General features: G+C 44.1%; 1 protein-coding gene across 1 annotated transcript in view; it reads left to right on the top strand.

The window, feature by feature from the left end:
• The first annotated feature begins 957 nt into the window (after nt 1-957).
• The window catches only part of eif2ak3 (eukaryotic translation initiation factor 2-alpha kinase 3), a 37140-nt gene continuing 19441 nt past the window's right edge, over nt 958-18656 (top strand). The window contains exons 1-2 of the mRNA XM_012872126.3: nt 958-1609; nt 15037-15166. Coding sequence (XP_012727580.3) covers nt 1284-1609; nt 15037-15166 — 456 coding nt within the window. The 5' untranslated portion in view covers nt 958-1283. The remainder of the gene's footprint in view (nt 1610-15036; nt 15167-18656) is intronic.

Here is an 18656-nt window from a genome sequence, read left to right as displayed (position 1 = left end):
CTGCACTTTTTTTCTTCTTCAATATGTTTCCTCAAAACATGCTTTATTGCTCTTTATTCAGCAATTACAAACTCCATTTCAATAAGCTTGGTTTAATCTTAGATAATATGTGTACACCAAATTAGCTATTTTTAACAAAAGTGCATTCACAATAATGAACCTATGGGGGGAAAATAGAAGGTTCAGTTCCTCCCCCAGTACCGGGGCTGCTGGCCTTAAGAAGGTGAACTAAATGGTAAATCTTGATTAAGTTATCATTTACAACAGAGTAGAAAAAGTGACCATTACTTGTTCCATAGATGACCAACAACAAAATTGGTTTTAGAAAAAAGTCTGGCTAGCAGCTTTATATTGAATTTCCCTCTGTGAGCAGGAGGAGGCGCTAGAAACACGCACATTTATCAGTGGGCTGTGGATATGTCACAGCTCACTTTTATCTCCAGTAACTTAAGGAAGTCTGTCAAAGAATTGAAGACATTCCATATACATCGAGTGGACAAGCAGGTATCGTGTGCCTGTGGTTCCTGTTGGCGTAAAGTGGGAAACAACTCGTGACCAGGAACAGGAAATTGACCGCCTTAACCTTAAGCCACGTTGAAGATTTCATGTTGACAGGGCTTGACAACCACGCTGAGTGACATCTGAACGAACAAATCCAGCGCAGCTGGCATGTCCGAATCAACCAATGGGCTCGTCGCTTCCCGGCCCGCCGTCTACCATTTGACGGAACGCCGCACATCCGACCAACCACCGATCACCTAGGAACTGCCACCAGGGATGTTTTGGCGTCAGCTATGACAGGACGACGCATGCGCATACCTAACAGGCAGCGAATCAGCCAATAGCGGTGACTGTTTGGGGGGGGCTGGTACGCCGTGGGCCCGCCCCTTTGACTGACGGAGGCCTCGCGCAATCAGATTCTGCTTAGTGTGCGAGGACGCGTGATTGTCAGTACAGTGTGCAATGAGAAACTGATACATTAAACGCGAGGGCAAGGATGACTTTGAGTGTCCAATGCTAGTGTGGAAACGAGGCGGGATTTAGGGTAACCAAGGCAAGACTCAGTCTAGTATAAAGGGAATAACATGGAGTCCCAGAGGCTGTTTATGTTTACTTAAAGAACACATTCGAGGGGAGCGTATTTTCAGACTCAGCGCCCTTTTTTTATATAGATATATATATATATCGTTTGAGTTTTTGTAAACTTTCTTTATTTTCATGTCCAGGTTCACTTGCTCAGTGGCATGTGAATCTGCTACTTTACTAATGTGCCAGTCTTACAAATGGAAAGGGGGCTTCACTTTGGAAGCGTGAGCATTACCCCGGTGCTCCTGCTGCTGCTGCTGCTGCTCAAGGCGCTCGTAGGTTTCGGGACTCCGCAGGCTCAGGGCTCCGCCACCGGACTGGAGCCCCGGTCCGAAATCCGGGGTTTGACGGAGGCCACCTTGGGGGAACACGGTCCCAGCGCAGCCGTGGAGGAGAGCGGCTTGGAGAACGCGGGCAGCCCGGCGACTGGAGCTGACGTGACCGTGGAGGACGACGACAATGGGTCGGCGGGGGATGCCGACGAGTCCCGGGGAGAAAGTGACAGAATGGTTCCGCCTGCGAGGTAAGTTACAGGGGAAGCTACACGGCGACTAGTCCGACGCCCATTATCGGACACAGCCGCTTAACGCCCGAAAACATGCGACTTCCAATGTGACACGTAAGCCTTTTCATCTTTAAAGCACAGAAAAGCTGAAATGGTGAAAAATAATAGTAAAAGAACACATTGTGGTGTTTGACACCGGTCTGGGGGTTTCATGTCGCCTTAGTGCCACACTTCAGTTATTGTTTATGTATCGCTGACGTTTCAGTGGCTCAGTAACTGTGTCCGATAATGGGCTCAGGGGGTCTTTAGATAAAATAGCGTAGAAAAAAATGCACGTTTCATGTTGCCCATCGCTGGCCAATCTTGCTAGATATACATGTGTAATAGACGTTTTGTTTTTAAGTTTGGCATGTCGACCGGAAAGTTGAAACGGAAAGTTTCTCCTGCGGTCTGCCGAAAGCGTGTTTGCGGCAATGAACTGCAAAGTGTGGTGTATGGAGAGCCAACTGTGCCACATCGTATGTTTTTTTGTTTTTTTTCCCATATCGGTCAGGACAAGGTCTAGAATAAAACCTTGTGGTCCACATGTAAAATTAATACGTGAAGTTATGAAAAGGATTGTTAAAATAGATTTCAACAAAATACAAAATAATGAAAGTTGGATTTTTTAATAATTTCACCATGTGTTTACCATGTGTTTAATTATTTTCTGCCGTTTCTGCTTGATTTCACTGTAAAATATTCTGAATAGCCACTCTGCTCAATGGGATTGACTGGTTAATGACTAACAGATATGCTTCATGGATTAAAAACCTGGTTGCAGGATGCAACCCTAAAAGTAACATTGAAATAATCGTGCTTTGATATTAATAATCTAAGTAATTTTATTTTTTTCTATAAATAAACACTTTAACCAACAGCATCTACATTAAAGCCTAATCAGCGCACCACTAACTATATTCTCTATTCATTTATTATATTAATTAACAATCTCTTGGGTGTGTTTATTTTAAAGAGTTTGCTATTTTTAATAACTGCAGTATTTTTCCTCATGTTGTAAACTTGCCCTTCCCCTACAGTCTCTTGTTCTTATTTTTTGTTTATATATTTTTACCTTTTCATGCTTTCATTTATCCTTTATTGTGCTGCCAGGACACCAGAATGCCCACACCGAGGGGATATTTCTGTTCTATACTAATTATTTAATGATTTAGTTATTTATTACATTATTATTTAGTTATATGTTGTTGTTTATTTTATAATTATTATCATTATGTTGCTGTTGGATGACCATAGTTTCCTTAATTGTTTAATTGTCCTAAGCTGTTTCTTTTTATACTATATCTTGTAAAGCCAATAAATTGCAATATATACTCCATCAATACAACATATACTAATTGAAGTTAAAAGAACTCAAGACGTGACAGTTTCAATAATGGATTGAATAAAAACTTCCATGGCATTACAGAAATGTGGCATATTTCCAACTTTTCCTCTGGACCGAACTTCCTTATTTTCCTTCTACCCTCAGTGTATCCGTCCGGTACGTTTTTTTTCTAAAGCCCCGGTGTTCCTAATTGAGAGGAAACCTTCCTCCTCCCCTGACAACAGAGGTGACGTTCTTTCATGTAGCTGTATATCTTCCTGTCGGCTGCTCAGGTAGCGATGAGTCTCTTCGTGGTATTGACAGCTGTTCATTTGGAGTTTAGGAGACATTTGTGTGAACAGTGTGCCGTTTATAAAGCTGTGGGTTTAGTGGATGACCTCAGGTTGTAGAAGGACACTTGTTCAACTGTTAGTTGTAACTGTTGCGGTTCTTACTGTGAAAGTGGCCGTGAAGCGGTTCGTCTTGAGTTGACTCTTTCACTGCTGAGGAGAGATGCAGCTCTGGGCGCAGTGGGTGCAGCATTGAGTCAGTCTTCCCTGGTAAACAGTAGGTCCAACGCCCACTTTAGGTGTTTGCTGCAGTGTGACCTATTATGGTATTTCTTTATTTTCAACGTACCATTGCAGCTATGTTGGGCTGAGCTATAGCCTCGTGGAGCCTAATTATTCCACTGCCCTTTGGGGTGCCGCGCGTGTAAAATGTCCCACGCTAAATTATTCTCTGTGTAATTTATCCGAACATTCTGTTCGTCTTTCATTTGGGGAGTTTGAATGAAGTTATCAAAGCTTTAACCTTGTCGGGGAGTTGGTGGAACCTTTTGAAGATTTCCGGCCCCTGTTTCTGAGCTCCATGTTCGAATCTATCACAGCTGGATTCGCTTTGGTGGTTAAAAAGGCAGCCGGCGTGTCAGTGAATGGCTGTACGGGCATTAGTTAGTGCGACTGGGTTAACGTGGCTCTACTGGTCAGTATGGTTAGACCTAGCATTCTAGAACCTCAGTCCTTTTACCAAACTCCATCCATTCAGTTACTCATACATCCGCCTTTCTTTTATCATAAAACTCTCATTAAAGCTCCACAATTATTCCCGACTAGACTTCATTTATCATACAAATTCCCATTGTATGATAAATGAACCAGACTTCACAGTAGCAATCAATAAATGCTCCAGATATGACCATATCTGGAGCATTTATTTAGTCCTGCTTTGATTTAGCTTTAGCAAAATAAAAATAAAAACACTAAATGTTCTTAGACCTTTTACACACAAGTATAAGAAGTTAGCACAAGCTATACAATCTGTTTAATTTTTTTTTTTCAGGCAATTTTTTAGTCTTTTTTTCCCCCCTTCATAACATTCTGGTAAATGGACTTGAGAAAACTCTAAATCCTAAATCTAATAACAATTAAGATTAAAAAGAAACAACCCCCACAGGTCACTTCTTTGGACTTTAAAGCTAACTAACAGCAGGAAAGCTGAATTTTCAGCAGGTTTGAAACTTTTAAAAAACTTCATGTTCATTAATACCCAGAACATACTGGATGCTCGGTGCAGGTTCTTCTGAGTCCTGCTTCCTCCCTGCCTGGACTGCTGTGCTGCTTGTCCAGGGAAGCTCCTGTCTGGATGAAGAGCAACGATTCGCTCTTCTGTGTTTTTCTACAAAGCAAGTCATGTTCTGTGCTGCACAGGCGGAGCAGACGCTGTGCTCCACTAAAGCCCAACAACCCAAAAAACCTAAGTGTGGCAGCACTGCGTGAGCTGAAGATGAAGGCTGCGCTTGGCTTGGACAGAAGCGGACTATTCCTCTGTCTGTGGTCTGAGCCGCTGCAGGAAAACTCCTGGAGGTGGTCACACCCCGCTCACCCTCTGCACCTTCACCTCCCCCCATCTGCCACTTCCTCCACTATTTTTCTTTTTTTCCGCACCATGTCACCTTCTGGACTTCTTGTCATTTTCCAACTATTAACTATCTGTTAGCATTTATAAACAGCTGCTATTTTAACTCTACCGCAAATTCTTCAATGAAGTCCTCAACTAGTTTAGAAATTGACAGATTGAGCTTTCTTACAAGATAAAGGAATAGTTTTTTTTCTGTGTTTTTTTTTTTTTTTAAAGTTGTTATAATTCACAAACCAAAACACAAGTACCGTAATATATGTTTTTTTTTGGGGGGGGGGGGGGGTAAAACATGGAAAGACCGTTTGCACCTCCTCCATCTGCATGTCTCGGTTGGATTCTGTCTCCCCATGAAATTATTCTCTTTATCTCTCGCTCTTTGAGTTTAGTCTCGCTCACATCTTACCCTTTGCTTCTTCCCCGACGCTCTCATACATACACATTGCTTTTTAATGTCACCCCTCGGGTATATAGTCTGCTGCATACAGCATGCAGGGTTTCCACCTGTCTGGAAACAGGAGCACACGCTCTCTGCTGGCTTTTCTGTTTGGCACCACAGTGAAGAATTTTTATTTTTATTTTTCATAATCTCGTCTTGTTGTAGTCCAATAATAACTTTGAGCTGAGTAAAAACGCTGGGGCTTCAATATACTTTCATTTGTACGAGATCTTTGACATAGAAGACTTTCTACACTTTCTACTTTTCCAAGCTTAAATTTTCCTGTTTCTCACATGATTTTCAAACTATTTTGATTTCCCGAGAACCAAAGTTTGTTGTTAATTGGTGTCAACTTTTTAATGGTTTTTGGAGTTTATTGTTACGGGGATCAAAGCATTAAAAATTTAAAATAATCTTATTACCTAGCATCAGCCACCCATCATGGACTGTAGTTTGAATGTAGATACAAAACCTAAATACCTAAACTTACCGGTACTTTAAAAAAAATAGTCTGTGTTGTCACAACTTCAAACAGGCTTCAATCAAAGGCAACCAGACTTTCGCTCAGTTCTTTCTGAAAACGTTTCGACACCTATCCAGGAGTCTTTGTCAATACTGGTGGCTCACACTTGTCTGTTCCAGCCACCTTGTTAAATAAAAAATGTGTTTCATCTCATTCTATTTCCTTAAGTTACATTACTAAAATTGTTGTGAAAAGAACTCCTTAAGCTAGTTTCCCTGTGCTAACTTGTACTATCCTATTATCTCAAGATAAACCTTGAGCGTGTTTTGTTGTGGCATCTTATCAGTCATGTTTTTATCTAAACAATATGTCTCAAGCTCGTTTTGTCACATTATTGCGACAGAAGAGTTTGAGCTTTTTGGGTTGCCGTTACATTTTCGTTGTTGTATTATCGAGATAATCAAAGCTCAAGTTTGCTTATAGTAACAGTTTCACTGTCTCTGTTGGTGGATGGCGAGACTTTGAACTTATTCTATCGCAATATGGTTCTTTGTCTTAATATGTTGGGAAAATAATATTTTAAGCTTGTTTTCTTGGGAGGGCAGTTTCATTATCAAACTATAGAGAGACCACCAGCAGTTTTACTGTGGTAACAATTTTCTTATTTCCTCATCTCAAGCTTTTTTTCGTCCTAAAACAGTTTTGTATTATCTCATTGCCAGCCAGAGATTGAGCTTTTTGGGTGTTGGTAATTAAGGATGTTTTCACCCCTGAGGTGTTTATTCTGTTAAAAACAAACTCTGTTTGTTTCACCCCCTGTTGCGGGTTGTTTGCATTGATGGAAACACAGCAATTGCACCAGGTGAGGCACTAAGTGTACGCTGCAAGCTTGACACAAATGCCTTCCTTTAGCCGTATATACATTGCATTGTGGGAAGCGGTAGGGTAAACATAATAATAATAATAATAATAATAATAATAATAATAATAATAATAATAATAATAATAATAATAATAATAATAATAATAATAATAATAATATAATAAACAAAGCCTGTGTATCTTTTTTCATGATGTATAAAGCCCTATTCTACTATTCAAAACCTATTTAAAATGTGTAGGACTTTTGATTTTTCAGCATTCCTATTCTATTTTGGGCTTATTTGGGTCTATCTCTTTGTGTAGGCCTACTAGTTTTAATGTGTCAATGCAAAGGGAGGCTGGACCTATGAGTGTTTGTGTGTTCTTAAACGTTTGGCTGCCATGTGACTTCATGCTGGTCTCTAATTGGTTACTTAAAGTGTAACTCACCCCAAAACCATTTTTCCAAAAAAACATTATAAACTGGGCCGTTGGGTGTGACTTCATCGATGGTGTACAATCTTTCTACATTTTCATGTGAACTTAGTTCTGCAATATTTCTCTTAAAACTGTCTTAGTGCTGCCCCCTTAGGGTTGAACGTGGGTATTGCAATTGAATATTCCTATCAGATGGTACGTGCTTTCACCACCATTGCCCCGGGTTCGGGTTTAAAAGCATCTAAGTGAGTCACGGCCACCGCCCCGCAGGTACACAGACTCAGGAGTTGGAATCACGAGAACATTTATGGATAGTGTTTATCATTTGTTATGGCTCTGAACGTTAGCCCAGGTCGGCAACAATGCTGCTAGTTGAGCCAGTAACTGGAACTGATAAGGCTCAACAAAATCTGCCAGCTCCATGGCAAACCACCAGAGATTGCCCTCATCACTCCATGTTTCAGCGGGTCACTTTCCCTCACCCTGACCACTGCAGCAACAAGCCCTGCCTAAAACCCCAGTCGCTCATCCTTATCTCTTGGAACCGCCCGCTCTGGTGGCATTTTTCGAAATGTGTCTAGGGGCGGATTTATGCCTTTTAAATCAGGGTAAACTACACATTAAAAGATTCTCCTCTTGGTGCAGCTCTCTACGCACGTGGCCAATCAGCACCTTTTCTGTTATTCTTCATCCGGTCTGATTAATTCATGGCACTTGTCAATAAACAGCCACAACCCCGGCAGCTCAGATGTGCAGGCGAGAATGTCAGTCAAACCTATAGATGCTAACAGAACAGTCGGACCACAACGACGACAAGACAGGAGAGGATGTCGCTGCAAAAGAAAATGTATTTACAAAATAATAACTCCACAAGACTTTTACTAAAGGGAAAAACATGCAGACCTCAGGATCTCAAGAAAACAGCATCCCATTGTTGTTTTCTTGTGATGGCCCTTTCATTAGCTCTGTGTCTGGAGCTAGAGAGACTTTAAGCTTGTTTTGTCAGGATATACTTCATTATATTAGTGTCTCGACTCAATGAGAGATTGTAGAGATGCATCGATCCAGGTTTTTCCGATCCAATCCGATACCTGGACCAACTGTATACCTTAGCATGTGAGTGAAGTTATCAGGCTTCAGATAAACATTGTTAAAAACGTTCTGCATGTTCTTCAGCGTGGTGCTTTTGGAGGTGCTTATTTAAGTTTGTGGTGTTGAATTTCCCAACCTTATCACCATCCCTCCCAACAAGTATGAACTGGGTCAGCCACCGCCTCTTTCAGCACTTTACCTGTAGCCGCCTCCTTTCTGAGGCAAACCGATCCATACCTGACACCTCTCATTAAATTCCAATCCAGTTTAAGTAGTACATCGGTTTAAGCATCATTGATCACTTCAAACACATTCTTCCAAACAACCTGCGTTGTTCATGTGTCAACATCCTTTTCTCAAGTCTGATATTTGCACCCCCCCCCCCCGACCACCACCAACACTGTATCCTGTAATCTATAAATATTCTAGATGTCTGCTTTGATCCGGCCTTGGGATGGTGACGAGCGGCGCTCTTGTGTCGTCTTGTCAGCTGTCACCCCACCTTTCTCTGCCGTCTTTGCGTCAGAGACTTCGCTCCGGAGGCTCGGCGTTACACCTGTCAGCGCGCGCGCGCGTGTGTGTTTAGAACCCGTCTGTGTGCGAATGGCACATGTGACGGTGCTGCCGGCTTTGATGCTCGGGCTCAGCAGGCGCTCCGCTGGGCCCTGGGGCGCCTTAGGGAGCACTTCCAGGTGAGACTAGAGAGGACGGGCGCTTTGTTGGAACCGGCTACCCCCACCGCTAACCTCCAACCCCCCTCACACATGCATCACTTATTCCCCCCCCCCCGGGCTCTATAGCTGCAACAGCTCTTCTGGGCCGCCTTGCCCGGGAGCCAGCTTCCAACAGCCCCACTGCTTAGCAACAGCCAATTGGACAGGCCGGGCAACTTGTCAGCCAATTGCAAAGGAAAGATGGGTCAGTGCTCAGAATTCGAGCGGCCACATGGGTCTGGTTACAGTAAAGGTAAAGGATGAAGTGAAGACTCTTTTTTTTTTTTAAACTTTCCAGTCCTCTGCATTCGGAAGCAAGGGAGTTGTGGTGTGTTTTATTAATAGACACCAAAATAACAGGCCACAACGTAGATGACTGCTCTCTTCCAGGAAAGTCTTCACAGAGCCTTTTAAAATCAGTGTTGTTGACGTATCAATGCAGGTTTCTAGTCCTCCTCGTTTCTTCCTTATGTAACCATGGTTTTACTGTTGTTTGTTGTTTCCTTACACAAAAATCAAATTTTAGTTCCTTTTCATCAAGCATAAAGTGTCCTGAGTTGATTAGCGCTTGTTAGTCGTGAGATGTGTTGATCATTTCTGACTTTCTTGGCCAATGACCTCTGAGATGCATGTGATGACACGGAGCCGCCCGTTTGTAGTCCCGTGTAGCAGCAGAAGTCTGAATCAGAGGAAGTAAAAGGAAGCCTGGATCTAAACCTGATTATCAGTTGGAGGGAATTTATTAGGTCAGTGGTTATTTTGGTATGTCGGCAGGACCCGTCTCGCAGCACTGCAGTATGGGTGGGGCCGAGGCAGCAAGGTGTGATTCTCGGAGAGAGGAGGATAAAAACACAGCGGGCTGAGGGGTTGGTAGGACCACGCTGTCTTGTTTTCACTCTCACCGTCTCACCACTGCTTAGCAACAACCAGTCACAGCCTCGGCTCGGAGCCGACTCCCGGCCAATCAGCGGGCGGGAGCGTGGCGCCACAGAGTTTGGATTTTAGCACGTGCGACGGGAGGAGAGAGGGCGATGGCAACACTTTCACATGGTGTATGTGTGTGTGGGACTTTTTTTTTTTTTTTTTTTTTTTTTTTCAGGCTGGAGGTGCAGCAAGTTTTTCTTCAAACCACACCCTTTGCTCTCTGCTGCACCGCCACCGCTGGATACAAGGTCGAAGCTTCAAAGCAGAGTGCTCCCTGTTATTCTGCTGTTAAATTCAACACGGTGAGGAAAGGCAGAAACCGATCCAGTCCCCACGTTTATTGACCACTTCTGAAAAAAAGACACCTTTGCGTTTGAGTGGACCAGTGCAGGATTTCCACGATGCCCCAGCACTGTTAGGGGATAACTTTAAGTAAAGTTGTTCATTTAATGTTATTCAATCAAAGATTCTAAATAAAAATAGTCTCTGTGATCCGGTTGGTGATTTTGTAACAGAAAAGCTGCAGTTTTTCTGACGGCTGCTAGACTATTATTGAGATTTGGAAACATTTATTTTGAGACATGTTAAAAGAAAAATTTAGACACAAAATTAGGTAGCCGTTTTTATGCTCCTATTGCACAGAATATTAAAGCTTCCTTTCTGTTCTGTTCTGCGTTTTATAGAGAAACAAGTTGGGTTCTCATTAGAAGGACTTTAAACCATATGAACCCTGTAACAAAAGTTAGCATTTTTAAAAGTGGCACTTCCTAAAACCTTTGAGTATAGGCTGGTTAACTGTGGGAAGTATTAAGATTAACATCTTACTACTGTCAGATGTTTTCTGTGACTTTATGGAGTATAGACTACAGCAGTGCTGCTCCTCCCCTACCTGTTGCTGCTTAGTTTAAAAGGTGAGAGGGCTGCTTGACTTTTTCCTCTCCGTGTTATGCAGTAACACATGAACGGGGATTCCCATAACTCCTATTAAAGGAAAAATGTTTTTTTAAAAACTACTACTGAGTTTAGTGAGTGGGTGTTCTAGTTTGCTTAAGTGCATTTATCTAGAAAACCATGAATTCATGATCTAAAATTTTAGCTGTAAAGTTGACATTAATTCTGCAGCACCTGGAAAATTTGTGGCTTTTTTGAAAAAAAAAAAAAAAGTAAATTAAGTTGTCGTGTTCTTGGTTTAAGTTTGGTCTGTTACTGCAGAATCTGTGAGAATCTCCTCCCAGCCCGGGCCTAATCCCAGGATTGTAAAGGAACGCCGCTGTCAGTGCATTCTTTCAGCCGTCCTGGCTCAGCCCGACGACAAGTGCACAGTTAAAAGTGTCCGCTGCTGCAGCAGCTGGTGATGCTGGTGGTGCTGGGCGCGGCCCGCTCAGAGCTGCATCCCAAACTTCATGGCCACGTGCTCCCCGCGCTCTCATATTTTCATCCTGCCTCTCCGGCAGGCGTAGCGGCAGCACGGGCTGCTCGCTGTTGCATGGTTACAGGCAGTGCTGCGCTGCTGTTGGCCCTCCACCTGCTCAGCTGTTCGTCCATTGGCTGGCCGAGAAGCAGAGCCGCGTTTCCATTGGCCGCCGAGCGGCGGCAAGCTCCCGGTATTGGTGCGGCTCGGAAGCTGGCGCTCCTTGGAGACTGGCTCTGTAAACATCCTGGTGCTTTCTGTCAATGGAGCGAGTGTTTACCGGCGGCTGGGTTCTGCCGGCGTGTGCAGACTGAGGCTCAGCGTCTCTCTGAGGAGCGGAGTCTGGTGAGAGCGAGGCTAATTGTCTCTCCGCTCCACCGTGGGCTTTGTGCTTTTTTTAAAGGGGCGCTCTGCACCATTTATGACATTTTGACAGCATCACAGACGAGGACGCTAACAGCCTGCAGTCTGCTGGCAGCCTCCCCCTTTCTCTCTTTATTTTCCATTCAGACGGCTTCTTCGCTGCCTCTGCATCTGTCACGGCCGGCAGCAGCAGCCCCACAGGCTGCGTGATTACCCTTTGGAGCCGAGCGGCGTCTTGGGGCCCGAATGTGGTAAATAAAACTGCCTCCAGTCCTAAATGATGCAGCGGGGCTCTTTGTTTTTTTTTTTGTTTTTTTGCATTCATTTGGTCCTCGTTCCCTCTTACCTTCCTCCACTTCTTCTCTCTGCTCAGATCATCATACCTAAGTTGTAGAAATAAGTGCCCCTCCACACTCACACACACACACACACACACACACACACGCAGCCCCTCATCCTTTATCTGGCATACAAAGAGGCTACAAAAGCCTTTGATCGCACCCTAAGAATGAAATCTTTTTATCTCTGAAGATGAACTCGTTGCCCTCGGTGACTTTTAGATCACTTTAACTTTCAGAGTGAAACTTGCCAGGGTGGATAAGGCGGGTGGAGGGGTGGTTGGGGGGGGGGGCTGGCCGAGCGAAGGCCGCGTAAGCTTCCACCCTCTCAGAGAGCCGACTGCTTAGCAACAGCCAATCAGCCTAATATTTTTGGCAGGGTCTCGCAGCCAATTGAGAGGGTGAGAGCCGACTAAAGCGGCGTGTTTTTATTGGTGGCTGCGAGGAAAAACAATGTTTTTCTTAGCGCTCCACACTCCAGCGCCGGCGGTGAGGCGGATGATGCTTACAGCACACTCTGAGAGATTATCTCAGTTTCTGAAGGCGTTATGAAACGCATCCATTATTGTTTAGCGATGCCATTTGCATCCGTACGCTCACTTGTGGCTCCAGTTGAGCACTAATGAGCTGCTGGGTCACAACATGGCTCTGCTTAGAAGTGAGTAAAAGAAATGCTGCTCGGAGGGATTTACCCTATTAGAAAATGAGCCGTCCCAACTATTGTTAACAATAGTAATGAGCTTCTGTTCAAAGCTCATAAGCAGTAAATCTGAGATGCATCCATCAGTCGGCTGGAGATGGGAATCAGCTCTGCTTTGTGTTTGGCTCTACAAACACTGTAGTGTCAGTATTTTTACCCCTTTAGTAAGTTGTTAGTTTAATCAAACCCAACAACTTCCATAGTTTTGGTTCTATAAATGCATTAAACGACAGCAGGCAATGCACTTTATGCAAATGTAAAGTTAGGCTTTTATTCTTTGACACATAAATGGAAATATTTTTGCAATTCCTTCATCTTCTGTTTGACTCAAACGTACTAACACTATCAGTGAACTATCAGCACGTTTTTTTGTTTTTTTTTTCCCACCCCTGTGAAAGCATTAACACCGCTGTTATATTTCAGATGGTTGAACATGTTCACTTTTACTTCTGGACAGAAACATTTACATTTTTCGCTCTCTGTTATGTTTCACACAGGAAGATAATCAGCGACACACCGCCTCCCACCTCCCATAGTTGGTTTCTGTGTAAATACCCCCCGCCTCCTTCACACACACACACACACACACACACACACACACACACACACACACACACACACACACACACCTGACATCTTAGTGCTAAACCTTTACTAGTAAAATGAGCAAAAAACGTTCCCACTCAGCTGCAAGAACATGAGCACACACACACACACAGACACACACACGCACGGGTGGCGACGGTGTTGACGTTCAGAATATATCTCTCCCATAAACCATGAAGTTGTTTGTGAGATTAGAGCCGTTGTAAATGTTTACTTTGGTCTTGCCGCCTCTTGGAGCTGCCGTTAGTTTCCGCCTCGGTGACCGGCTAACCCGGATCCAAACTCCAGGAGACTTCAAGGATGTCACAGATGCTTTGATAGCCGAGGCGAACAGGTGCGACTTCCACATGGGTGAACCGCCTTGATCCTGTCTCGGAGTGGGCGAAGCCCCCCCGCTGCACTCGGCGTGGTTAAATAAAGCTACAAGCCCTGTCGGCAGCAGCCCCTCTTAGACAGATACAAATCAATAGTCAGGATGGGCCCAGAGGCGAGCGCGCTGGACATGACTGACAAGCAATGCGGCAGAAAGCCTAACAGTTTGGTGAAGGGTGGGGTTGGATGTCTCAATTCCTCTAAGTCATCCTGTTACTAGAGGAAGAGGAGAAGCCAGCGCTGTGAGCAGATATTGCTGTGTGCGCACATAAACAGCAATGAAAGCCATTAGGAGAATTTGCACTTAGTACTAAAACCCTTCATCTGTAGAACTATTAGGTGGAGCTGTGGAATTAATTGGAGGAGGAGGGAAAAAAAGGAAAAAATCCATCTCCTCATTACTCCTTAAAATCTTCCCTCCAGGGTGAGGTGATCTCGTGCTGTTGGAAATTCTCAGCCCATATATCATGCAAAGTAAATACTTCCACCCCCTGTGTCCTATTTCCCCCAATTCTCAGTTGTGGCTGCTCGCAGTCGGCCCGCTCTGCCTCTCAATGAAAAATGGATTCATTCAGTGTTGGGGGGGGTGTTGTTTTTGGGCTTTTTTTGCCTTTCAACCAACTAACGACAGACATGCTGTAGTTCCTGGATGCTCTGGGTGTACCTTTAACAGTACTGAGGTGTACTTTCCACTGCCAGGAGCAACACTGCACCAGGTCCAAAGCAGGTCACCACAAGGCTGGAAAACTATAGAATTGAACTGTTTTTCATGTTACAGCCAAATATTTCCATATATGTATCCATTCATTCGTCAGGCTTTTAAAACCTGATAACCACAATTCAGAAACGGTTAGTCTGGGAAAGGTTGACATATTAACTGGAAATGTAAAACACTTACACCAGAATAGAGTGGGAAAAATTAGTAACACAAACTATAGGAAGGCCGATAAGAGGCAAATAACGGGGACATCTTTTAGCTTTCTTTGTAGAGTCGGGTCCGTTCAGCGGTTCTCCTCCTCACGTTTAAACCGGTCCTGTTTACCTTCTCGGAGCACATCTGTGGTCCAGATCTCACACGGCTGCAGCGGGGCGGCTGCATGTCACGTTTTAATAATCCTCTTTAATCAATATGCCACCCAAACCACCTGACACAGCGGGGGGGTTCCTGGCACAGGTGTGCGGTTAAAGCTTCGATGAAGGTCACTCTGATTTTCAAACAAAAATAGGACTCGAGAGGAAAGACGACATCTGGAGCGGCGCTGCGTAGCGGCTCGTGGATCCAGCTCGCCGTCCCCCTACTGGGACAGCCGCGCCGAGGCGTCCGGACAAATGTAAAAGTGCAGTAAACCCTTAAGTGTGGATCTGTGCAGAGTTGGGCCCCCCTCACATGATTGCTATGCACAGAACCTGTTTTTGAAGACTCTTGTGTATTTTGTCTCTAGGTCACTCGTGATCATCAGTACCCTGGATGGCCGCATCTCGGCGCTGGATCCTCACAACCAGGGCAGGAAGCAGTGGGACCTAGATGTTGGCTCAGGGTGCTTGGTGTCCTCCAGCCTCAGCAAACCTGAGGTAAAAATAACAAACGTATTCTGGCTTGTTTTAAACCAGAAATGTGGATCCTGATCAGTTTTCGTTGATTTCATGTTCCAAAAGCAAAGCAAGGGTTGCTTGATTATTAAACTAAATGATATCCTGCTTATTTTGGTCAATACTGAAATCAGTAATTTAAAGCCAAAAAATGTTTGAACCACCTGAATAGACATAAAATAGACAATGTTTTAGTTTATAGTAGAGCAGGGATTTATTTTAGACAAATGTCGTATTTACTTCCCACCCTGACTGTAAGGGGATGAGCCGGCTGTGCTGCTGTGGGATACTTTAGCAGCCTGGAAGCAGAAGCAGCGGGTCCGGTATCAGCTGGGAAGGGACCGCTGTGCCAGAATCAGCTGTGATACCTCTGGCCCAGAGCAGCAATAACCCGTGTTTTGATGAGTCTTCAGTAATGCTAGAATTGATACTAGTTACTTTTTTCTTTTCAGTGTTTTAATTTAGCAAGAATTTCATAAGCAACATTGGATTATCCCCCAAACGCGGTCGAACGTCACACCAGCCAGGAGACATTACAAATTAAGAGCATGCATCCAAAGCAGAATATGCCAAAAAATGATATTAAAACATATTTTTTCTTTGTCTTTGGTATTTTGAAAGTGACTCATAAATTTGCCGGTGGTGGCATCACACCGTGGGGAAGCTTTTCTTCAGCAGGAACAGAGAAGCTGATCAGTAGATTGTGAAAAACATGGCAACGCAGGCTGTAGAGGAAAACCCTGTTTAAAACTGGAAACTTGGGGCTGGGCCTGAGATTCACTTTACATAAAGCCACAGCTACAACGGGACGCTTTACATTGAAGCTCATCAATATCTTAGACCTGACTCCGAGGAAGAATCTTTGGCAAGACTTAAATATCATCCAGCAAATCTGAGCTTCAGCTATTTTGCAAAGATGAAAGGGCAAAAATCCCAGTTTCTAGATGTTCAAGGCTTGTAGAGACGTACTCCCAAGAGCCTCGTAGCTGTAATTGATTTAATAAATGTGCACCGCACGTTTTAGTTTTTTATTAAAGCAAATAATGCATTGTCTTAAATCCACCTGAAAAAACGTCTTTTTTTTTTCTTTTTTTTGTCAGGCAAAATGCCAATAAAACCCATTGAAGTTTAGACGTCAAGTAATGTGAGAAGAAAGGAAAAGTTGATGGGGATTGAAGCAAAGCGCCGTTTAGCATCATCACTTTAAAAACAAAGGGATAAAATGTCTGCTTTTTTTTTTCCTGCGATGAGGAAGCTAGATTGGCATTTTACCTGTATTCTCCCCAAAAACCGCTCATCTTTTTTCCGCTCTTCATCCCTTTTTGCTGTCTGCAGACATTTAGACCAACACTTGAACCCTGTGCCCTCTGAGCAGACAGCCAGGAGCGAGCTGTTGCTAACATCTAGTCTAGTTGCGCGCACATTCCCACCGAACGCACACCAGACGGGCTCTTCACCCCACATGAATGTGAGAGTAGCTGATGCGCCCGGAGGATGAGGCTGTTTTGTTGACTCTAGTGCTTTATGCATACAAGCACAGCAAGACGCTCTCCTTTACATGTATACAGAGGCTTAAAACACCCACACTGACATGCAGAAAGCAGAGGGAGCCTCTGAGCAAGACGAGAGCGCCGCATGCAGAGATACATGCTAGAAACATGTTGTCTTTGATGCGGACTCGCTCTGTGTGAGCGGTTTGCCTCTGGGGGGGGGGGAACGGCCTCTAATATTAACAAGGGTCGGGTGGCTGTTCGGCTCAGTTTAATGCTGCTCTGCTGCTGCTGGTAGGGAGCGTCTGGATCTGAGGAGCGCTCTGCTCTGCCTTCAACGCGCCTGTCTTATTAGTGCAGCTAAACAAACCCACCTCAGGTTATTGACCAAGATCTGCACATCTGACAGATAGTGTCTGACGGACTGGCAATCTGTTTGTTTTTTTCTTGTGTGTGAAACTAGTTGTTTAGCCTGATAAGTACAGAGTTCCTATCAGTCTGGTAAAAACATGGAATTTAGGTATTTGCCAGATTTGGATAAGTGCAGAAAAAGTACTAAACGTTGCAATGACTGCATAGATCATGAATAGCCCACATTCTCTGGATGCTCTTCTTTCTTTATAGCGTTGCTTTTTGTCCTCTCCACTCTTCCTGAGCTGGAGTGTCTTAGTCACTTAAATGTACATCAGGTGTGGGCTCGCAGGGCCAAATGTGTTAGAAATATGCAACGCTTAGCAGTAGAAATGTACCAAATATTGCGTCCGAAGTCATTTGCGATGGCTATGTCCTTCCTTCTTTGTGTCCTTCCTTTTTTGCTTCCTTCCTACTGTAGAAATGTCTCGTTTTTATGTGAAAAACACAAACTAATTTGTTGTTGAAGAGCAAACTTCTTATTACTTACAGGGAATTTTTCATTCTGAACTGATGCCTGAACCTCTCTAATATGATTTTACCGTTTTGTTCCATTTCACCTGACAGACAGAGACAGCTTTCCTTTTACAGCGCTACACTAAAATGTTAAAATGACCTTTAAAAAGTATTAATGCTGCTCAAAATCTGTAATTCTGGTACACTGCTATGAGAAATTGGTCTAGCTAACACATAAAATCCCAACAAAATACTATCCAAGACAGTCATAGTGAAAGCGAAGTGGAAGGAAAAATATTTTCAGAAATGTTTAACGAAAATGTGAAAAGTGGGACTTGAATTTGTGTTTAGCCCCACTGCCTCCTAAGTAAAAGCAAGTGCAGCCGGTTGCCTTCAGTCATCTAAGAAGGAAACGGAGTCCACGTGTACGTTTCATCTCAGAGACGACTGTTGAACTGGCATACGGAAAAACACGGGGGGATCTGGTGGGGGAGGCGTCAGGCTGTGTGGATGCTTGTCTTCAGCATCCACACAGGATGCTGGTCAGGGATAGAGAGGTGGATGGTACCACACACAGGGCGGTCAGTCGTTAGGGATAACCTGTGTTAGCCTGCAAGAGAATGGAGAATGAGGTGGAGGTTCACCTTCCTGCAGGACAAGGACACTTAACATGCAGCCAGAGCTTCTATGGAGAGGTTCAATTAAAACCATATTCCTGTGTTAGAATGGCCTAGTCAAAGTCCAGACCTAAATCCAATTGAGAAGCTAACGTTTTCGCCACGGATATCTGGGTTCTTCTAAGGTTTGTGATGATGGTAGGTGGAGGTAAGAGTGGCAGTTTAGAAATAATAATAATAATTGAATAATTGAACTTTATTGATCTCACAATGGAGAAATTCACTTCTGCATCTTACCCCATCACCCTTGGGGAGCAGTGGGCTGCAACTGTGCGGCGCCTGGGGAGCTATCTGGGGTTAAGGGTCTTGCTCAGGGACCCAGAGTGCAGGCACTGGGGATCGAACCGGGTACTTGCATCCTTCTCTGAGTGCAGGTGCGCTGCTCTCAGAAGACAGAGAAGTGACTCTGCTCAGAGGTTTCTCAGGACAATGCGGGGA

This window comes from Fundulus heteroclitus, chromosome 19, assembly GCF_011125445.2.
Source record: "Fundulus heteroclitus isolate FHET01 chromosome 19, MU-UCD_Fhet_4.1, whole genome shotgun sequence".
Lineage (NCBI taxonomy): Eukaryota > Metazoa > Chordata > Actinopteri > Cyprinodontiformes > Fundulidae > Fundulus > Fundulus heteroclitus.
Note: the sequence above shows the minus strand (reverse complement) of the source record. Positions and strands in the feature narration are given on the sequence as shown.